At 34.2% G+C, this 24,342-nt stretch overlaps 1 protein-coding gene across 5 annotated transcripts in view; it reads right to left on the minus strand.

The window, feature by feature from the left end:
• Window positions 1-13,561: 13,561 nt before the first annotated feature.
• PDS5B (PDS5 cohesin associated factor B) overlaps window positions 13,562-24,342 on the minus strand; it is a 197,939-nt gene continuing 187,158 nt past the window's right edge. For 2 of the 5 annotated variants that reach the window (XM_027116533.1, XM_027116536.1), the window contains exons 32-35: window positions 20,695-21,134; window positions 20,494-20,601; window positions 17,797-17,932; window positions 13,562-16,338 (exon numbers count right to left, since the gene is read on the minus strand). In XM_027116533.1, coding sequence (XP_026972334.1) covers window positions 16,303-16,338; window positions 17,797-17,932; window positions 20,494-20,601; window positions 20,695-21,134 — 720 coding nt within the window. In that variant the 3' untranslated portion in view covers window positions 13,562-16,302. Of the gene's footprint in view, window positions 16,339-17,796; window positions 17,933-20,493; window positions 20,605-20,694; window positions 21,135-24,342 lie in introns of all 5 variants that reach the window. The other 3 variants (XM_027116535.1, XM_027116532.1, XM_027116537.1) reach the window with 2 other exon arrangements.

Below are 24,342 nucleotides of genomic sequence, written 5' to 3' on the forward strand. Positions count from 1 at the left end.
ATCCCTTTCCCAGGCTCATCTTACAGTGCCACTGACACTTCTCCAACGAGAGGTGGGAGCTGTATTCAGGACAAATGACAAATGTGAATGTAGAATAAATATATTTTCAGACATTCATATACTCACAAAGTTTCCTTCCCATAACCTTTTCTTTCTTAGGAGTTTACTTGAAGGTGAATTCCAGCAAAGTAAGGAAATAATCTAAGAGGATGACATGAGATCTAGGAAACAGATTCTAAGAGAAGGAAAATCCAGAATGAGAGCTGCACAGAAAGACAGCTCCAAGGGAGAGGTTCAGGGGAAAGCACGGGGGTGGGGCTGGGGCTGGGATTCAGGAGATTTATTATTCTGAGAGTTTGGGACATTTTATTGAAGGCCACTCCATAATACTAGATTTTCCCAACTATGTACATTATTTATAAAAATTAAAATTTTTAATATAAAATAACACTGATATTCTTTGTAATTTGTGGCATACACTTATGGCTGTTTCTTTGCTTAACTCAATATGAAGTTTTCTTGTTTTCTACTTATTTTAATCCTTTTCAATGGCTGCACTGGTATGGAAAGAAAAAAAAGTCTTCTGGTTTTAAACAGTGGGATAAATAAGATTCCATGAAGGTCTATACCCAAGGTATCAAGTTGGGCCATTTAAAAGGAAAAGCTAAAGTTTAACAGGTCATAAGCAGAAGGCACAGGGCTTAGTCTCAGATTCAGGTTTGGTTTGGATTACAGCAGAGATATAATACATAGGAATCAAAACAGAATCAGTGGTGTGAAGAAACCAGAACCCTGTGCACTGTTGGGAATGTAAGATGGCACAGCCATTGTGGAAAACAGTATGCAGGCTCCTCAAAAATTTTTAAACAATTACTACATGACTCAGATTCCAGCTTCTGGGTATATACCCAAAAGAACGGAAAGCAGGATCTTGAAGAGATAATTGTACCACCCACGTTCACAGCAGCATTACTCACAACAGCTAAAATGTGGAAGCAACTCAAGTGTCCACTGATAGATGAATGGTGGTTGCAAAGGGCTGCGAGGAGGGGGAAATGGGGAATTATTGTTTAATGGGTATAGAGTTTCTGTTTTTTAAAAAAAAAAGGTTTGGAAATTGATGGTGGTGCTGGCTGCACACTATGAATGTAACTAATACCAGTGAACTATGCCCTTAAAAAATGGTTAAGATGGTAAATTTTGTTAAGTGAAATTTTCCACAATTTTTAAATATTGGAAAAAAAATCCAACAAGATCAGTGCGCAAGATGAACTATCATTTGGACAATGAGCAATGGTCAGGATTTGAGAAACCACCGAAGGTGGACAGAAGACGGCAACATAGTTTGTATATTCCCTACCTCTGTTCCAAAGCAGTAAATATAATATAGATACCCTAACGTACACACACCCACATGGAACTCTCAGTTCCCCATGACTGTATCTTGCTTTTTCAGTTAAATGTATTTTTTTTAAGGACCAACAATTACCCTCTTGTCCAAAAGTGGGTAAAGATCCCAATAACTGAATTACTGATAACTGAGGACTTTATCATCCACAGATCTTTTTTTTTTACACACACACTATTTTAAATAATTTGATTGACTACACTTTGAGGGATTTTTTTTTAAGCTATTTACTCCTGTTTTACAGATGAGGAAACTGCAGTGCAGACAAGTAAAATAACTTGCCTAAGATCATACATCTGTTACATCTGCAGAGCCAGTAAAACGAAAGCTCTGTTATAGCTATTTGTCTACACTTTCCTTTACACCTGGAGTATCACATGGAATGAACAGACCTACATCTACATAAAGTTTCAATAAATGTATTTTCCATATATGTAGTAATATCATTCAAATGTATGTAGATAGGAATAAAAACTTACTGACTGTGGCAAATCTAAAGTTGCCATACAAACTTGGGTATAGCTGAAAGTACCCTTAAAATCCCTTACATCTCCCATGATTTTATATACTTAACCCCAAGCAGTGATTTCCATGCACACTAAAATTTGAGAACCAATGCCCTAAACCTATGAAAGGCACAAAAGGATGTCAGGGTATCCAAACAACTCTGCCTTTAAAATAGCTATGAAAACACTGGTGAATGGAAAATAGGTAGATATTGCTTCTTGCAATATTTACTTCATCTTATTTAAATATTTGCATTTTATACACTTAGTCAATCTTTTTTTTTTTTTTGCCACACCACTTGGCTTGTGGGATCTTAGCTCCCCAACCAGGGATTAAACCTGTGCCCTTGGCAGTGAAAGCGCGGAGTCCTAACCACTGGACCACCGGGGAATTCCACTTATTCAACCTTATTATATTATATGCTGCTGAGGAGATTAAAGAAGCTAGTAGAGTCATATCTTTCAGGGGGAGTAGGTTTTAAAATTAGTGTGTAAGTTAAATATATTTGTGATGTGGCTCTACTTATTATGACCTTATATAAATTTTCTCAATGGATACTGAAAGTACAATTTCTACTGTGCAGAATTCAGCAAAACTTTTTTGCCTTTAGAAAGAGGAAAGTTCATAACTCTTACATTAAGTTACAATGCCAATTAAGGAGTGGGTGAAAAGAAAAACCACTACTGAAAATAACAGACATTCAGAAGGGTAGGAAGAAAATCCTATTCTAACAGTGTCACAAGGGCCAGTCAAAAAGCAAGTGATATAGAGAAGTCCTGGAGAAAGAGGATTGAGAAGAAAGGACTGGATTTGGTCATTGGTGATCTACAATAACAATTCTGTAAAACTGGACAGCAGAAGCCCCCGAGGAACTGAAGTGACTCCAACTTACAGTGATAAGCAGCAGTAACATAACCAGACTTGCTAAAAATAGTTTTTGTTTTGTTTTCTTTAAAGCAGCCCTGGAAGGCTCAGTCAGAGATGATGCATTAAGTATAAGCTTAAGAAACTTTCATTTCCCCAGCAAACAAAAAGAAAATGGGTAGGGACACAACATAAGTCCTGGAATGAAGATGGAATTCCACTGGATCCAGACAGAAGATTAGGTGCTGGCAACTATCTTCCCTCATAAAATGAAAGCGGATAAGAACACGCACACATACTCCAGATAAATCCACAAGAGAAAGAAACATAAAATTTTGGCAAATTCTGGAAAGAAAAACAAATCTTTTAAGAAGAACCATAGCCCAAAACACAGGCTAGAGAATAGCGTTGCAAAGGTAAAGTTTAGATGTGGAAGACAATTCGAAAAACTCTAAATATCTAAAAAGAATTCCAGAAACAGAACAGAGAAAATGAAGGAAAAAAAACAGTAAAGATAGCTATACGCTGTTTTAAAATCAGATATAAAACAAAATGACAGAGGGAAGCTTGAAAAAAGGGGTATCAAATATTTATATCAGTCACAGAACTTCTAAGACCCGAACTCTGAAACATATGAAGTTAAAAAAAAAAAAAAAAGAACTATCTCCTAAACAGGTTTGACAGATGATAAAACCAAGATATATAAATTTAAATAACCCAATAAACAAGCTCAATCTAAAACACACATACATACACACAAGTTGGTACACAAAACACTGTGAATAAACCTAAATAAACCTTCTTTTCAGGCACATATGGAAACAGACAACAAAAATCTCTCAATACAGACCAAGAAGTAAAATTACACAAGTGACATTCTTAGCCTACATTCAGTTAAATTAGAAATTAATCACAAAAAGATAACAAAATCACCACCACCATGCCCAACCCTATCTACTCAAAATTTTTTAAAAGTCTGCTGGGAGAAAAAGTCCCACTAAGCTTAAGACTCAAAAGAAAAATTATAAGCTATTTAGAAATTGAATAATAATGGGGAACACTACAAAACAAAACCTTTGGAATGTAATCAAGCCATAGTCAGAAGAGAAATGTATATATTATTAAAGACAGACTAAAGGTAAATGAACTGAGTATATACCCCAAGAGACTAAAAGAAGAATTAATAAATTCAAATAAATTTGAAAAAAGGAATGAAGATTATTGCAGAAATTACAGAAATAACATGTAACAACAACAAAATGCTCAATCAATAAAAACTAAAGCAGGTTCTTAGTCAAGGAAATCCAAGGATAGAGGGGAAAAAAAAAGATAAAAAAAATTTTTTTGAACCCAGAAAAAATAAATATATAAGATATGCTGCAGAGGAGATGTACGATATAAAGTAGCCTACTTGAACAAATTTTTAAATCTAGACATGCACAACTGCTAGGGAAAACATGAGTTACCAAAATTTCACTTCAGGAAGACTGAAAAACTTGGATTAACTAACCATAAAGAAGCTAAAAAGATAATAAAAGCTTCAGCTCTTAAAAAAGCTTTTAGGCCCCAAAGGAGTAAGGGTAAAGGAGTGAGGATAGACTAAGCCAGTGTTCCTTATCCAACAGCAACAATGAGAAAAAGTAATTTTAAAGAAAAATAGAGTTTGCAAGATTGTTGTGAAGTAAACTTTTACTTATGGATATAAAAGACACCAACCAACCCAATTCATGGATGGAAAGATTTCAATATCATAAAAATGACCATTCTCTCCAAAAAAAAATTTCTTTTAATTCAATGCCATTCCAGTAAAAATCCTAAGGACTTCTCCCAGAATTTGGCAACCTGATTTTAAATTCATGTGCAGGTGTAAAAAGACAAAAATAGCCAAAACAATTTTGAACAGTAGTAATAAGGGAGATGCCCTACTATAAAACTACAGTAATGAAAATATACTAGTTGCAGGAGTACTTACATAAACTAATGGAAGACAAAAGAGAGCCTAGAAACATTATAAACATAAATATTATATTATTTTAAATATATTCTCAACATATAAAGGCACTTGGTATATGACAGCTATGGCATTTAAATCAAAGTAGAAAGAATGAACTATTTAGTAAGTAATAGTGCTGAGGTGAATGGCTATGCATTAGAAAAAGATACAGTAAGACCCTAACTCACACTACATACAAAGTTAATTTCAAAGGGATTCAAATCTAAAAATTAAAAGCAAATAACAGCTCTTATACACTGCTGGTGGGAGTATAAAGTAAGACAACCACTTTGGAATGTAATTTGGCAATACCTAGAAAGTAGAATACCCATATTCATTAAACTCAACATTCCCATTCAAAATAACCATTTATGAGACAGGAAGGATGCCCACTTTGGCCCTGACTGTAATAATGAAAGTGTAAACAATCTGATAATAAGAATAAAAATATGAAAAATGATTAACTGCTATAAGAATGAATTAACTGTGGTATAGTCAAACAATAGAATACTTTACAAAAGCAATTAAGAGGAATTTACAGAACTTCATCAAATTTAATACGACATCGTGATTTAAGAAGCATCCTAATTTCAGAGATGTTAAATCGTGAAAATATAGAACAACATGTAACAAACATGGCTATACCTATACCTCAAAGACACAGTACTGAGTAAAAATAGGTTTCAAAATTATAGATACAATGGATTTTTTCCCATAAAATTTAAAAATATACAAAATACTCCTATGCACTTTTTAAAATACACATATGTAAAAGAAGGATGAAAACATGCATGGGAATGATACACATTAATATCAGGATATTTACTGCTTAGTGAAGAAACGGGGTAAGAATCAAAAAAGGTTATAAGCTTTAACTATACCTTTTAGTATTTTACATCTTCTTAAAAAAAAAACAAAACAGGAATGTAGTTTTTACATAAAGTGAGTTTCTCCTCCCCATGAAAGGACAGACACAAATGCAATCACTCCACATCATCTATGACACAATTATGGAATGTTTATTCTTAAAACACAATAAAGAAACACTGCTTCCTAAACATTCCTGAGAGATTTTACTGCTCACTGGCAGAGGGAGCAGACAAAGTGTGTGTGTGCGTGCCTGTGCGCGCGTGCATGCATGTGTGTGTGTGCGTGCATGAGCGTGTGTATGCGCGCGTGTTGGGGTGGGGGGAGTTATCGAGAATTGAAACAAATATGGTGAAGTATTAACATCTTTTAAACTTGGAGAATGAGATCATGATGGTCTGCTACATTATTTCCCGGATGCTGGAAATATTTTTTACTTGAAAATTGAAAAAATAAAACTAAGAAAAGCACCATGTACAATGTAAAATGTGAGCTCTATCAAGATTTCAGAAAGTAAATAATTCCTACATTATATAAACTGTTTCATAGACAAATAGAGAGACCTTTCCAACTTAACTCTAAAGGCTGGAAAAACCCTTCATACCAATACTGGAGTAAAGAGAACACAACAAAGAAAATCACAAACCAATCTCAATACCCGACATGAATATAAGGATAATGAGTAAAATGTTACCACGCCAAATCTAATGGCATGACCAAGCTGGGTTAATCCTACCAAAGCAAGCAAGGAGATTCTATTTATGAAATCTATTTATATAATTCATTACACTGACAATTATATATTTTTTAAAACATAAACTGCCATGCAAACATGGAATTCAACACACATTCCAGATTTTATTTTTTAATAACTCTGATTAGACAGTAATAGAAACTTTCTTAAACTGAAAAAAGACAGGCTGCTTTCTATTTAACAATGCTCTGGAAGTGCCAACCAACACAATTAGACCAGAAAAACATGATAAATAAATATCAGAACATCTGAAATACTGACAAAACTCTTTGCAGAGAGTGTTATCTATCTAACAAATCCAAGACAATTAAATGAAAAAGTCTTACAACTAATAAAAAGTTCAGCAAAGTGGCTGAAAACATACACAGTGGGTATAACCAGTTAGAAAATAGAATAACAATGTTAGCAATAACAATAAAATTCATAAAATATATTTTTTAAGATGCAAAGCCTATTCTTATGAAGAAAATAGTAAAACTATATTGAAAGGAAGGACTTTAAAAAAAATCTCAGTGGGCAGACTCAATATTGTAAAGATGTTGATATTTTGAGTAAGAGAAAATGACAAGAATGGCCAAGAATAACAAATAAGACACTGTTAAAATTAAAATTTAGGAAAATTTCTCAGACCAAATATAAAAACTTATTATATAGGTATAGTAATTACATTATATATTGGTTATAGGCAGAGACAAAGAGATCAATGAAACATGAGTCCAAAACCAGGTCCAGGTAGATAAAGATATTTACATCATGATACCTGTAGCATTTCAAACCAGTGGAGATAAAGGAAACTACACAATAAACTGTGTTAAGAAAAGTAACTATACACTTAGGAGAAAATTAAGTTAGACCATAATTACACACTATATACAAAAGTAGTCCCCAGGTAGAGTAAATGATTTAATGTTAAAAAAAAAAGTGTACGTATTAGAAAACAGGAAAATAATTTCAAAATCTTGTAGTAAGCACAAAACTCAGAGGCCACATTGAAAAATACTGACAGATTTGAGCTCACAAAGAGGAAAAACTCTCACATTATATGACAGAAGACACCACTAAAAAAACCTTAAAGATGGGAATTCCCTGGTGGTCCAGTACGTTAGGACTTGGTGCTTTCACAGCCTTGGCCTGGGTTCAATCCCCTGTAGGGAACTAAGATCCCCCGCAAGCTGTGTGGTGTGTGGCCAAAAAACAAAAAAAAAGCTCACTGATAGGTGACTAACTAGAAGATATCTTCCACGGACTTAACAAGCAAGTGAATAATGTGAGAATATGTAAAGAGCTCATGGAAAGATCGTAAGCTCACTTTTAGCATATATGCTAGCCAAAAACTACAGTATATTTTTGTAACAAAATGTAACATGGTGTGGCTGAAGTCCACAACCCATCCCTACCTCCTTCCTTTTTACCCAGAGATAAACAACAATGATAAAAAGACAAACAGCTAAATAGAAAAATGCGCAAAGAATATGAACAAGGAAATCTGGCACTTCAGCACAAAGACATTAACAGGAAAGATCATTTACTGCATCATTTGTAACAGTGAAAAATGTAAATAACCCAAATGCCCATCAACAGAACAGTGATTAAATAAATCATGGCATACGTATACAATGAACCTTATGCAGTTGTTAAAAGGGTGCAATAAACTCATATGGCTGATAGCTTTATAAAAACATTTAGTAGAGGAAAAAGTTGTAGAAGGGTATAGTATGGTCCCACTTACATAAAAACAAGATATACAGGTATATATAAGCAAGGAAGTGAGACTGAAATCCTGATCAGGTGAAACGAAGGGTGATTTTCATATTTTGCTCTGAATGCCTGTGTTGTTTCTACCTCCTTTCTATGGGAAAGGATTTAGGAAGTACCTGTGTAAGGTTTTAAATCAAAAATGACGTTCAGCTGGCTGTTACTTACTGTGAACGTTGTCTGTTTATTTGAATAATGGAACTACAGAACTCAGGTCTAACAATTACTAGTTATGAACACTTTGAGGCTTAAAAACTAGGTAATTGCTTCTTCAGAGCAAACTACTAAGCTAATCTTACAGTGAACTAACTGGACTAGTTTAGTAGTCCCTTAAACTATATTGTAGTCCCTTAAACTGTATTACACACCCTTCTAAAGCTGTCATGTGAAAAGTCCTAATAACTTCCTAGCTTCCTTCTTTTGCTCTGAAAATCCATCGGTAGCTCCCTTAACTGGCTTTGTAACTCAAAGCCCTAAACTATGTTCTCCCAAAATACTTCTGCAAGAGCATCTCCCCACTACCCAACCACAACGCAGATAAAGTTCTCCCCTTCAGCCAAGTTGATCTCAATTCCCAAATGAACATGTGCGGTATGCACCCAAGCTCCAAACATCCACATACTATCTATAAGGGGCTAACAGTATTATCACCTCTCCAGGATTTTTTTCATGATAACTAGGGGCATCCAAGGGGCATACGCAGAAGACTACCTAGTGAACCAGTTAAACCCATCCACCAAAGAATGCAAATTATGTAAAGTAAATAAATTTACATTTTTATCCATCACTATCAGATTTGTCTTATGCATTTTATATGCTTTCAATAAATAGAAAGCAGCCTGGGTTTAAGTAAGTTATTTAAATTCTAGTCCAAACCAATGGCGTAAGTATTACTTCAGACCATCAACTCTGGCTCTACTCTGTGACCTTTGGGCAAGTCTAGGTTTCTTTATAAAATGTTGATAATACACATTTCTCACAATGGGAGATAATGTAGGGAAACAGGTAACAGAGTATCCAATAAAATGTGGCCAATGCTAGGTTATCACCTTGACTGGGAAATTCCAACATAATTTGAGAATTACATCACTACTTCTTTAAGACTTATTAATATTTATTCAATCAATGTTGGTTTGATGATTAATATTTGAGGTAGTACCAAAAGGGCATAGCTTTGGAGTAAAACACATGTGATCGACCCCTCAGTCATCACTTTAGAGATGAGGAATCTTGAGTAAACCATTACAATCTCTGACCCTCAGTTCCCACATCTGTTAAAGGGCATACCATCAATGACCACAGAGCTACAGTGAGGACTACATGAGATGACAGTGTATGTAAAGCTTTTAGTTAAGTTTATCTGGCACAATAAATTAACAGACTTCTTCGTCTTAAATCGAACAATTTTTAATGTCTTATCTACATTTTAATAAAGTAAAGTTAATTTAGATTATTCAACAAACGTTTTTGAGTACTATGTATACTAGGCACTGTGCTGTGTGCTAGAGATAAACTAGTAAAAAAAAAAACACCACCTCTGTCTTCATGTCGTTTACAATGTTGGAGGCAGTAGGACAAGCGTTAATCAAACAATTCAAATGCCAACTGTGCTAATAAGCTCTATAAAGAGGTAAACTAAGGGGGCGGATAACAGTGGGGTTTGTCCTGATCACAGAAATCTAGAAAGGCTTCCTAGGGAAAATTCTTACTTGTAGTGTATGAAACAACTAGACGCAGCAGAAAAAGGAAGAGTGCTCCAGGCAGAATGAACAGACTATTATTTTATCGTTTGAATGTCTATATACCTTTATATGCACCCTAATAACTTGTACCTCTGGCAGCTAGGTATAAGGGGACTGAAAGACTAGCCTAGCTGACAGAGACTAAGAAGAAAAGACTGGCTGGATAGGACTGACCAAAGATGCTGAGCTTTGTAGGGCACATTATCCTAAACGCAATGGTGTAGTGTTATGGGATTGGAGGGTTTATACTGTAGGGTTGTTGCTGTTGCTGCTGCTGACAGGATCACTGTATTTCAAAATATAGTCTGGCTACACTGTAAAAATAAATTTGAGGTCAGGCAAGAGCAAATGTGAGCAGACAAGTTTGGAGACAAAGAAATGAGAACTACTTTTTTTAATACACTGATGAAAAAAAGTAGAAAAATTCCAGGAATAATCAGAAGGCAAAATCAACAGGACTTGATGACACAATGGATATGAGCATAAGGAAGAGGAGTTGGGAGGTAATTTCTAGATTTCTGATCTGCATTGCTAGCTGAATGCTAGTTCTATTTTCAGATATATAAAGACGACCAGATCCAGGAAGGAAAGGTTATGCACTCAGTTTTAGACATGTTGAGTCCAAAGTATTTTTTTTTAATTAAAAAATAAGAAAGAAAAACAGGTCCAGATCTTGCCACTCTCCTACTCATCAAAGCCCTGCAGTGGATTCCCATCAAACTCTGAACAAAAGTCCCAAGAGGCATACAGGTATGATCTGATTCTTTGCTATCTTCTGAATTTCTCTCCTACCCTTTTATCCCTTGGTCACTTTCACTCCAGAAACACCGCCTTCTTGAAATCCTTGATGTACTTATTCTTCCCTAAGGACTTTTGTACGTACTCCTACCTCTGCCCATAATACTTTTTCCCCCCATATGGCTTGATTCCTTCACTTAATGGAAGTCCATGATCAGATGTCACCTTCTCAAAGAACCTTCTTTGCCTGTCCTATGTAAAACAGTCTTCCTGCTGAGAGGCTGGGCTGGAGAGAAAAGCTGAATGACATCTCTGGTAGTCTTGCAAGGCGTGTCACATAATACAAGTCTTACTCCCAAGACTTTTGAAACAAGTTTGAGTCTAACAAAAGCTGCAACCCAAGCCCAACTCCACGGATTGAGGTAATCAAGCCCTAAAATGCCTAACAGAAAAACAAGGCAAATTCTCTCCTGGTGGAAAATGACATCAACTTCAATCCTTCAGTTCTTTTATAAACATTCTCCTGCAGAAGGGGAAAAAATTAAAAGCCCTATAAAGTGAGAGAAAGAAGTGTGACCAGGAAAAATGTGACTGGTAATCAAGAAAAAAAAGAACTAGGCAATGGGATCAGATCCACAGATGATGCAGATGTTAGACTTAGTTATATAATTCAAATGTTTGCCAGCTGTATTTTTTTTAAATGGGAGGAAAGAGTAAAAAGACAGAGACATTCAAAAGAAAAATGAAATCTATAAAATATAACTGGACATTGTAAAACTAAAAAATACAATATTTGAAGTCAATTAATTGGGTTGATTAAATGGAAGACTGCACAGTGCAGAAGGCAGGCTTGATAAATCTGAAAGATGGGTCAACAGAAAACACCCAAACAGATGCACAGAGAGAAAAAAAAAAAGCAGAAAGATCAGGGAAGAAAATAAAAAGCACATGGGACACAAACAGTAAAGTATATTTATAACTGTAGTGTCAGAAAGAGAGAAGTGATAATAGAGTAGAAGCAATATGTGAATGGATAATTTTTCACAAATGATGGAATACTTCAACCCACAGATTCAAGAGCTCAGTAAACCCCAAGCATGATAAATAAAATGAAAAACGTAAGTACGCTCAGCACAAACTGCTAAAAACAAAGATAAAGAGAAAATCCTAAAAGCAGCCAGAAAAAAAACACACATTACCTACAAAGAACAAAAAGGTTTTAAGGTGACTTACAACAAAAAATATGAAAATCAGAGGACAACAGAATGCTAACTTTTAAGTTGCCAAATAAATAGAACTGCCAATCTAGAATTCCATATCCAAGGAAAATACCCTTCAAAAATGAAGGTGTGATTAAGACCTTTCAAACAAACGCTGAATGAGTTAACTGCCCCCAGGCCTGCAGCATAAGCAGTATTAAAAGTTCTTCAGGCTTAAGAAAAATGAATTAAGATGGAAGCACAAAACTACCAAAAAAAATTAAAAAGTGCAAAGAAAAAATGTATGTATAAACAAGTAAGAAAACTATTGAAAGCATAGATATTCCGACATTTATAACCACAAAATATATAACAACTATAGCACAAAGAGTAGAGGCGCAGCAAATGAAATTGAACTGTTTTCAAATCCTTGCATTGTTCAGAAGGTGGCAAAAACATTAATATAGTGCAGACTATAATAAGTGAAATACAGATATTATAATCTGTAGGGTAACCACTGAAATAATAATACAATCGGGTGTAACTAAAAAGCTAATAAAAGAGATAGAATAGTAAGAAGTACTTTACCTAGCCAAAGGAAGGTAGGAAAAGGAGAAAATAAAGGAATAAAGAAAAAATTGGCAAAAAAATAGCAATAAAAGCTACTGTATCAGTGATTATACCAAAAATAAATAGTCTAAACACTCTAATTAAAGAACAAAGATTCTAAGATTGGATAAAAGAACAAGACCAAAAGTATAAAATGTTTACATGACATGCACTTTTAAACATAAGGACATAAACAGGTTGAAAATAATGGAACAGAAAAAGTTTTGTCACGCAAACAATAGTTAAAACAAAACTGGTTATCAATTATCAGACAAAGTAGGCATGAAGTATTCATACAGCTAACAAACGATGTTTTATAATTATAAAAGTGTCACTTCATCATAAAGACATTAACAAACCTAAATTTTACTGAATAATGCAGCTTCTACGTATATAAAATAGCTTCTCCTCCAATCATTTCTACTCTCTATCCTGCTTTCCTTTTCTAATCTCCATACTTTTCACAGTATGACATTATATATTACTTATTGTTTTCCTTAGTCCCCCACCTCTTTGTGGAGAATGTAAGCTCCACAAAGGCAGAGCCTTATTCTATCCTGATCACACTATATCCTCTGTAACTAGCCTAGCACATAGTAGGTACTCAATAAATATTCACTGAACAAATTAATAAAACTGTCACTACAGTAACTTATTTTCTTAGTGTTTACTTTTAAAGTTTATATTATACATTTCTTTTCTTCAGTTATGCAACCTTTTAAATAATACTTAGTAAGTCTCTGCCAGCCAAGATGTTGCATGAGAAGTTTAAACAAGAAGTCTGAAAAATGTTACTAGGAAATATATTTCCTCTTTATGAAACAAAGCCTCCAAAATTAAAAATCACTAAAATGTGCCTTCCTCCATTTAGTAAACATATTTAAATATATATAGATAGATTCACATAAATAAAATAATACAGTTATATATTAGCTTTCATGTTTATTCAACTTCACAGAAAATCCAAAAGTGTGTCTGAAAATTGATTATCTATCTAAATACCAACTGTTCATTACGGTGACATAATACTATGTGGTAGGGGAGATATGCCTAAGTTAAACAAATTCTTAAATTCCTGACATTCTTTAAGTGGGCAAAAGGAAAATCAAAAATCAAACTTACAAGTTATAAGAAAATACAGAAAGTAATGTAACCTTTAATACCCGGAACAAGTTTTACAGCCACATTTGTAATTTACATATACAGTGGAGATCACTGAAAAAGCTTCCTGTTGCACTGCAGCAAGAAATTTTATTATAGTGTAGATTAAACGGATTTGCTACAGAGTGCAGCAAGACAACCTCACTGAAGAATCATAAGATCTTCATAATGGAACTTGTTACAGTGAGTTAAATATTTTCTTAACTTTTTTATACAGTATATATTTTCAAAATGAACATTATCACTGAAGAGTTTGCTAACCACTGTTAGCAATTAACGTTTTACACATACTTAATTTTACTTTAGTTACAGTATGTGGTTCTCCAAATGTTAGTACATGAAATGTTAAGTTTCAACATAATGAGATAATCCCCTAAGATGACTCAGGACATCAAAACTTTGATCATTATTGCACCTATTTTTTCTACAGAAAAATGGAAAATTTACATCATAATTCTCCCAAAAAGTGAACAGACAAGTTATAAAATCACAGACTCACTGTCATTGAACAAAATCTACAATGAACATTTTTTGTGAACTGATGTACAGAATTAAATGTGCAGTGAAATTTGGTTAACTATGATCATGCAAATAAAAATCCTCCACAATCATTTTTTCACTGTTTTATAAAATGGTCTTAAAGATATACTCCCATAAACATTTCTGGTGCAATTTAGTCAACGACAAAAATACAAAGCTATCCCTTATTCTTTATTTTATAGACTTAAAAACATGCCTTTGTACTGCTGAAATAGAAATAGTGTGTTTGGGAGAACTGAGCTAATGACACATTTAAAAACCAACTGTATCTTGGTCCAACATTAGCTGCCTTGATATACAGCAGCCTCCCATAATCACTGGTGTCAGTACTGTTGTAGATGAAGAATAGTTAAATATTGAGAGATCAAGACACAATTCAAAACTTTTTTTTAAAAAATAAAAGGCCGTTTCATAAACATGAAGAAATCTTCAAAAGAAAAATAATCACATCAATTGTGATATACACTGGAAAATAGTAAAATGTCACTTTCCAAAATAGTTTCTTTATTATATCCCCCATCTATTATAACCAACTTGGAAATATACCTTAAACATAATGGCATATTAAATGAAAATGCTCCATTATCCATTGTGATAAATTTAATAAGTTAGAATACGATTTTCTTTTCTGATGGTAACCATGAAAAAATGAAAGAACAGCACCTGAAATACTAAAATGAATTTAGGAAAGCATTAAGTTGTAACCTATATGTTTTGGTTGAAAATACAGTTCATAAAACTGTATAAAGGATGCTGCCTTTGTTTCTATATTTTGTAGATTACAACAAAGAAAAAAGATATGCTCTAAACCCAAATATATTTCCACTTCTCCCAATCTGGACAAAGTGGAATTCCATTCGAAGTTCATAAGATTGTGAACCTACAGTAGCTCATATAGTTGGATATATCACTCCCATCCTGCCCCTCCCCCCCAGAAACAATTTTTGGCTCCAAAATAAAGTACAATAATAAACTCTTGATGAAAAACTATGTTATGGGGCAATCTATCATATACTATGGCTAAATACGAATTTACAGAAAAGAGCACATCCCATTTTCAGCACTTTTTTTCATAAACATGCAACTCACTATAAAATACAAAACACTTGCTTTCAAGAACAGCTTTATAAAGACACACTGCATCAATAAAATTTTTTTCTTTCTGATTAACTTTACACTGTTATGGAGAACTGAAACATTTCTAATGTGTATATATCAGATTTTATATTATAGTGTAATAATTTGCATTTTCTGAATATAATGTTCAAGAGGAAATATCTATACACAGTAACATTCTAGACTATTAAAAACTAATTCAAACTGCAGAATTTTATTGATACAGTAGATTAATAAAAACTGAAAAGGGATGATAAAATGGGATAAAGAACTCAGTACATTATTTTTATAACACACTCTTTAAAATTATAATATTTTAAATCTCTCTCTTTTTAAAATTTTCCTTGCCATGAAAGGCCAGAAAATTCTGGGACCAATACTGAGGTGTAAAATAATCAAACAACTTCAGGACTATTCCACAGTTTGCGTGGCGTCCTCCCATCAGAGGCATTGTTCAGGTGTAATGGCAGACAATTTAGCACCTCTGAAGATTAAGGGTGCCCAGGAGTAAACACTAGGTAAGATACACAAGGGAAAGCGATCATTTTAACTCTCCAACAAATTGTGACATCAAGAAAATGACACCATTTGTTGAAAAATAATTTTCACAGTAAAACTGCAGAGAATACAAATACAAACACTGACAGATTACTGCTTAAGATCTATCCTAACAAACTCTTTTCAAATCAATAGATCCAATAAACAGCTGGGTACTGTCAGTTTAAAGCCGCAGATAAAAGCTATACAAGCACTTTAGAAGTCAGAAACATTAAAAAAAAAGAAGAAGAAGAAATATATTTACAAGTTTCTTCTTTATGTCTACATAGCCATCGCACATTAGACTTTTTCACAAGACTCCATAGTCAATGTTATACCGTGCGCATGGCTAAAGCACGTGACCACAAATACATGAGGTCATCAGAGTAAGGTCCAACTGTCCACTCTTCAGCAGTCCCACTTTGTGCATCAAAGGCTTTACTCAGCCTGAAGCTTGACAAAAAATTATTTTTTTCAAAGCTTTCACATAGAAAGTTATTAATGACATTTGTTCATCGCCTTTCTCTTTTAGAACTTCGCCGCCGTACCTTGAAAGAAATATCACCAGATGCTTAATTAAAATGGGTACATATTAATTAGACACAGCAGTAATTATTATTATTTTTTAACCAATCATTATTCTTACATGTTCTTGATTTTCTTTGCTTTTCTTTCCTCAAAACCTTCCTCCTATGTTAACTTCCTGCCTTGACATCACACATTTAGACGTACATAATACATGAATGCCCATAAACAGCCTTTCTCAGGATAGCAAAACAGAGAACTATTTTACTTTTCTATTTAATAATTTTAAAGAGAAATGAACAGAAATCAATGCCAACAGCAAGAAAAACAATTGCAAATATCACCTTTTTACTTATGTTTCTGTAGTAAAAGAAAACGTTTAATATTTATGAATTTAGGCTCACAGCTGTCTTTCTCAGAAAACAGCTATTGAGTTTGGATCATAACAACTATCAAATACATATAAATAATCTGAAATTCAGACATATTACCACTTACTGGCAAGTACTAATGAAAGCATAAAACTTTAGTTCAAAAAAGATCAGTATTAACAAGAGGAATACAAATAGAACAGGATTTTAATTTAATTAATTTACAGTATAGCTTTTCTTCGATGAAGACACCAGTCACTATGTACAACTCTTCAGCCTTATTTTTACACCCCCCTAAAACCCTTTACAAACAAGCCCAACTAGTTTGAGACCATAATTCAACATATTTATCTGTGGTCTTAATTCATTCACATAAATGCATCCTGATGCAGAGAGAAGTGCTGATTATATTAAATAGAACAGAGGGGCAGGGATCAACCCTGGGACCTGATCAAAGAACACAGGTTTCTCAAACAAAGATGGCTGGCTGAGCTGACCCAAAGATTCACCATTAATGTTAGGAAGATGACAGCTCTTACTTAAATGTGTTAATTATATTTCTTCCAAAGAGAAAAAAATCTGAGATGTAACCAGCAAAACCATTCATTTCTTTAAAAAAAAAGTATCTCAGGAAGCATCACATTCCTACCTCTGTAAAAGAAGTGTCTATTACCAATTTTATGAATTCCAAAAGCTAATTTTAGTTAAAGACATGATTTTATTCTATACAACTAACTACTAGTAGCTAGTGGGAAACTCAAACAAATACTTACGAAACAAGAGTATATATAACAGATACAGGAAGAACTTAAATGCGTAAAGTGTTGACATCAGACTGCCACTTGTTCCTCTCTGCATTCAGTTTTAAACTGGGCATTTACACTTTCACTAGGCTACGTCTATTATTCTCACTTGGTTTCAGGTTTTCACAAAGGACATAGTCTCCACTATCTAAGCCGGCAGATGAAACACTATAAACTAATGAAGAAAAATATATAAATATTTAGAATTATTAAGTAACAGCAAGTGCTAAATGGACCTGACCAAATATTTACCAACTCTAAGTCTATATTCCATACTATTACACATGGCACTTTCATAAACACATACATTTACTGCAGAAACTTCTTCTTCCTCTGTTTCTTCCTGTGGATTTTCATCGACAGGAGAGCTACCCTGAAACACATCTACTTCTTCACTTGAATCATTTTCTTTAGTAGCGGCTTGTTTGGAGCGTCCTACACGGCTAGAGTAAAACACATGTAAAATAAAATGAACATTCTGATCCTTAAGTGGTAGGTTACTTCATAACAGGAAATGCTTTAAATATTTCACAGGCTTTCATTAATTATCATTTTTATTCTCAATTACCTTGTAAGCCAAGAAATATTTTTCTTACATTCCGAACCCTAGACAAGCACTTAATCCTAGAATCTTACATATAAAAAGATCTACCAAATAACAAGTCAGTGTAACTGAGACCAATACCATAAAGGATTTTAAAACATAACCCAAAGTCTACTCTTCCTTTTACCTTTCCCAACTCAGTAAAAGGCTGAGTTGCTCAAAGCAGAAATTTTAAGAGTCTTTCATCATAGTCTACAACTCTTTATCTAGCCCTAAGATTCTACTTATAAAGAAATCTCAAATCCATTCACTTCTCTCCATCTTCATTGTTACTACATATTTCTAAACCATTCTCATCTCTTGCCTCTTGTCTCTACAAGTAATCTTTCAAAAATGTAAAAACAGCTGATGCCACGCCCCCTAGAGAGCCCCCTACGTACTGAGAGTAACTGCATAAACCTCCTTAATACAGTATATAAAGCGCTGCAGACAGGCCTTGCCTACCTGTCCATTCTCATCTCCTTCCACTCCCCAGTTCCCCACAACTACAACACAGCAATATCCTTGTCTTCCTTCAGCTCTCTGAATTTGCCAGGATTTTTCCCACTTCAGAACCTTCCAAAACAGTGTTCCCTCCACCTGAGTTCCTCTCCCTACTCTCTATCAGTCTAACTCCTACTACTCTCAAGGAACCAACTGGTCACTTTCCAAAGAGAAAAAAACTTCCCCAATTCCCCAGCCCTGTCCTTACATTCTCCTACAGCACCCTAACTTTATCCTTCAGGGCACATATCACAATTTACTATTCCATATTTATGTGTGATTATTTAATGACTACATGCCCATTTAGATGGTAAGTCCTATAAGGATAAGAATCGTGCCTGTTTCGTGCCACCAAATTCCCTAGCACCTAGTACCCTCTGAAACAGGAGACACTCAAAAATATGTAATAGATGTCACCATTTAATTAAATGTATCTCTCTTGATAAATATTTGTTTTTTAATTAAGAACTTAGCCTATCATTTCTATAAGCAATCGAAAATAGATATTGTTTAATCCATACTCAAACCAATTACTCAAACGTACTTGATTCAGTTTTTCAGAATTAACAGAAGAAAATACAAGGAAAATAATACAATCTTTCTCAATTCCACTGAGGTCAGAACAAGAAAACAGACAAATCATAACATATGTTATTACATTACCTCTAAAAAGGGGCTTCCCAGTGAAAGGAAGTTAGGTTGTTAAGACAGAATACAGAATCTCCTTCTGTATTGATTTTTTAACAGAAATGTTTGTTTGATTTAGAACACTCATGTGAGGAACTTGTGTAATTTTAGGAGGTAACATGATAATCATCTAAGCCCTTAATTTCATGAGGCCCAAACAGAAACAAATTAAAGTTACAAGCATGAAAGATATTCACCCTGTTATATTCTTGTTATAAAATTAACGACGGGAATTTAAGATGCCTTAAGAATATTTTTTTATCGAAAAAACAATGAGTTTCCATGGTTGAATACAAACACATTTATGAAGCTGCCACAAAAATGTACTTACCTTTACTTTTTATCTGAGGGAAAAATTATATGGAAAAAGGCAGGAAGTACTGGCTAGACACTCAGGTAACTTTTCCTCTTCCTATGGAATACACAGGAACAGGAAAAACTTTGAAGGTAACTGAGTATTTAACCAAGGTCTGTTGGCAACTCTGAAAAGTCAAGCTATTCAAGTATGGGATTACTTTCAGAAAAACTGCAAAAGTTCTAGTAGAAGACACGCTATTCTATTTCTACTTTGAGGAGAAAAAAGTGCCAATTTACAAATTACAACACTGATGCCCCTGTCACTTTAATAAGTTTGGACACAGATTTGTTACTGTAACTCTCCTATAAACATGTACATGTGTGAACATCCAAAACTATCTATAGATACAGATGTGTTAATGTGATTAGAAAACAAACAAAATCAAGACATCAAAAACTTGAGATCACCATGTGGTAATTTCTACAGATGTAATTTAAGAAAAATGATGCCTGTTACTTTCCGACATGGTTCAAAGAATCAAAGCAAAAGTGTAAAAGCTATTTTTTAAAGCTGTTGAGGAAAGACACGAAGAAAAATTGTAGCATGGAATGACAAGGTAACGTGGTCTATTCTGTAATTATTTAAAAATACTTCATCATCTCTTCAGGTACCATAAAGTATGTATTGGAAATAATAAACTATTTGGTATTCATTTATAAAGTTTTGTCTAAAACCTGTAAAAATGTACAAATGTCACCAAAGGTTGACTGAGTATCAATCACCTAGGTAGGTTTACAAAAATGTTATGTTATCTAGTGTAATGGGGCTAAATATATGGGATTTAAATACAGCCCTATGTATATTTAGAAATTTATGAACCCCTGCAAAATAATTTGAAACTGGTTTGAAATTTAATATTATTTACAACTTACACATTTTTGGGGGGTTGTGATGGTGATGGCGTTTTTGATGGTCTTCCTCGTCCTTTCTGTGGTGTGGATTGTATGGATTCAACTGCACTAGTTTCAGGAGATTCTGCTCTGCTTTGGGGAAGACCCAAATGTGGATAGCATCAAATTATGATTTATAATATAGTAACCAAATGTATGCAGTTTAGAGTTAAACATACTTACCTTTGTTGTGCTCTCCTTGAAGTTCGGTGCTGTTTACTTTTTGACTTCTGTTCTGTGTTTCCACTTTGTCTTTCTTCTTCTTCCTCTTCTTCTGCTGTTGAAGGTCCAGGTTTTTTTTTGCTTCCTTTTTTAGAAGTTTTCATTGTTGGCTCTTCTTTGGGTGTACCTCCACCAGGAGGTTTTGGTGGTCGGCCTCTTTTACCTTTTTTTGGTGGACTATTCTGTTCATCCTCATTTTCTAATATATCTTCTTTGAGCCTCTTTTCCTCAGGCCACTGCTGTTCGTCTGATTCTGAAGCCGTATGGCCTCTCTTCCTTCCACGCTGACTGCCTTTAGGTTTCTGTTCCTGTACCAACTTAGTCAGGTCATCCATCCCTAATTTCTCCTCTGAATCTGTTACAGGTGTTTTTTTCCGGCTTCTAGGTTTGTCCAATTCAGACTAGGAATAAAAGCCACAATTTCAAATATAAAACTTAGTATGCATTGTTAGTATATGTATTTTTAAGAATCAAAAAAAAAATCTGTTATCCACTTCAGTCATAAAAATGTACCTAAATAAGGTATAGAGTTCTGAAGTACATCAGAATGATAACTACTTACTTGCCTTTATTAATAATTTTCTAATTTAAAACACTATCTGGGGGTAAGAGCGTACGTTTTTATTCTTACTCAAGCTAGAGAGCCTCAAATGAAACCCCTCAAGATCAGTATTTGATTAGATTATAAATTTTTGGTGAAGAGCTATTTCATAAAAAAGAACATTCTAAATTGAATGCTTAAATAATGGACAACTATACTGAAGTATAATGGATCTGTTTTGATAGTCAATTTAAGTAATCCTAATTTTACCACACAATGTATAATAAGACATAAAATATCAACTATGTTATATATATATCATGCATACACATCATAAAAGAACTATTTTTATTTTATAAATGGAGGTTGCAAGATACAAAAGTTTAAACATATTCATCATTTATTAAAAATTCTGAAAACACTTCTGAATCAAAGATATCACTTCTTCCCAGATACAACTAACAAAAAAAATAACTTAAAAATCAGTGACTTTCAAATTTAAAATAAAATACCAGTCTACGTTCACTGAATTTAAGCACTGACCAGCAGATGGAGACTGAAGAAATTCTTCAAAGAAACCAAGAATAGTGTATATGAATTTATAATGCTCTCCACAGGTATACACATGTACATAAGACACATAATTTTTTTTTTTTTTTTTTGCGGTACGCGGGCCTCTCACTGTTGTGGCCTCTCCCGTTGCGGAGCACAGGCTCCGGACGTGCAGGCTCAGCGGCCATGGCTCACGGGACCAGCCGCTCCGCGGCATGTGGGATCTTCCCGGACCGGGGCACGAACCCGCGTCCCCTGCATCGGCAGGCGGACTCTCAACCACTGCACCACCAGGGAAACCCAAGACACATAATATTTATAGTACTAAGTTAATTTCCAAAACGTCTGTTCCAGTTTACATTCTTAAAAAAACAGTGAAAAGAAAAATTATCTAATTACTTATAATTTTTTAATATGTTTAGTTAGTCACTTGTGTTTCCTGCCTGTGAACTGCCTAATTATATCCTTGGTATTATGCCCTTTGTCCATCTGTTTATTAAAGTCTGAGTTTTAATCTAAATATTCTACACTTTTGTGTATATTTAAATTTTATTTCCTATTTGTTATGAACTGAATTGTGTCCCCACAAAATTCATATGCTGAAGTGCTATGATACTATACTACTTGGAGATGTGGCCTTTGGGAGGTAATTCAGTTGAGATAAGGTCACGAGGGTGGGGCCTTCATGATGGGATTAGTATCCTTATGAAAAGAGATACCAGAGAGATCTTGCTGTCTCTCTCTCCACCATGTTAAGAACACAGTAAGAAGGTGGCCGTCTGCAAACCAGGAATAGAGCTCCCACCAGGAACTGGATTGGCCCACACTTGATCCTGGACTTCCCAACATCCAGAAATGTGAGAAAATTAATTTGTGTTGTTTAAGCCTCCCAGTCTATGATATTTTATTATGGCAGACTGAGCAGACTAAGACATTATTGTATCTTGTTTTAGAATAGGATGCTGAGTTGAGGTTCTAAACTATTTTTCCTACTTCCACTGCCAAACAGACATCTAATCAATTTCAAAATCACTTATTTGTAATGCTTCCTTTATTTTGCATTATTTTTCAAAAAATAATGTGGGCTTCCCTGGTGGCGCAGTGGTTGAGAGTCCGCCTGCTGGTGCAGGGGACACAGGTTCGTGCCCTGCTCTGGGAAGATCCCACATGCCGCGGAGCGGCTAGGCCTGTGAGCCATGGCCGCTGAGCCTGTGCTCCGCAATCGGAGAGGCCATGACAGTGAGAGGCCCGCATGCCGCAAAAAAAAAAAAAATAATAATAATAATGGTTCTGGGCTAATGTAACAACAGTGCAATATTTTACTAATTATAGCTAAGTATGTTTGTGTTTGGTTGGGCTGATCTTATTACTCCTCTTTTTTGCATCCATTTTATTCTTCCACATGGACTTAAAATCACACTGGAATTTTACAATGATATCTTCATTTAGAAAGAACTGTCATCTTTTTAACTCATTTTTTCCATGAAGGAATATGGCATGTCTTCTCTCTCTTCTGTTTCTCAGTTTTGGTATTTTCTCCACATAGGTTCCCCCTACCTCTTTTTAAGGTTATGTTTAGATCCATCTATCTAATTTCGTTGTTGTAATGGCTAGTGTTGTAAAGTAAATCCCCTTTCCCCCAAGTGTACATCTGATATAAAGTAAAATTACCAGAGTAAAATTATAGTTACATATATACATACATACGCCTACACTCTTAGTTTTTCAACTGCTTCCCTTATTTTTTTTAAGAGTACAAAAATAAAAATAAATTTGTCTCTTCTTTTTCATTGTCATACTTCTGGCTCCTATTTACTGTCTTTCAGAACTGGTCAAATATTCTAGAACAATTTTAAACAACAGGTTGTTTTGTTCCTGAGTTTTAATAAGAATGTTTCAAGTATTTTGCCTTTAAGAATAATAATTTTGACTAAATCACTGACTACTGATTTAAACAGATAAAACTTTTAGCATGTTAATGAAGTATCCTTCTAGTATTAATTTACAAAGAGTTCATATTTGTCAAGAATGAATTCTAAATTTTATTTGTGTCTGCTTGGCATGATCTGAGATTATCTTGTTAGTATTTTTATTTGGGATGTCGATTTGCTTTTTATTCTTTTTAGCGTTTAAATTATCCTTGAAATCTAGGGGAAAATAAAGCCCTATAAATAATTGGTTTTAATTTGTTAGTATTTATCTAGAGTTTTGTACATAAATTAAAAATTACCTGTCATTACTTATGATGGGAAGAGAAACATTAAAACTAAACCCTCCAATTTTCAATGCTACAATTCATTCTGACATCCAAAGATCTGAAAAAGTGGCTGAATTCATTTATGCTCTGGAAAAGGTTGTTGGCAAACCCGAAATTCAATGTCTGTTTTCTTGAGAATATCATAAAATAATCTAAGCTTCCTAAAGCACTACATTCTCTAATTTTTCATTTTGTACCGTATTGTTTTCAGAACAGAGGGGGGTATAAAATTGAGGTTAGAAGCAGGAAATGGAGAAAA

The sequence above is a fragment of the Aethalodelphis obliquidens genome, unplaced genomic scaffold (genome assembly GCF_003676395.1).
Source record: "Aethalodelphis obliquidens isolate GAN/ISIS:26980383/991018 unplaced genomic scaffold, ASM367639v1 scaffold16, whole genome shotgun sequence".
NCBI classification, from domain to species: Eukaryota; Metazoa; Chordata; class Mammalia; order Artiodactyla; family Delphinidae; genus Aethalodelphis; species Aethalodelphis obliquidens.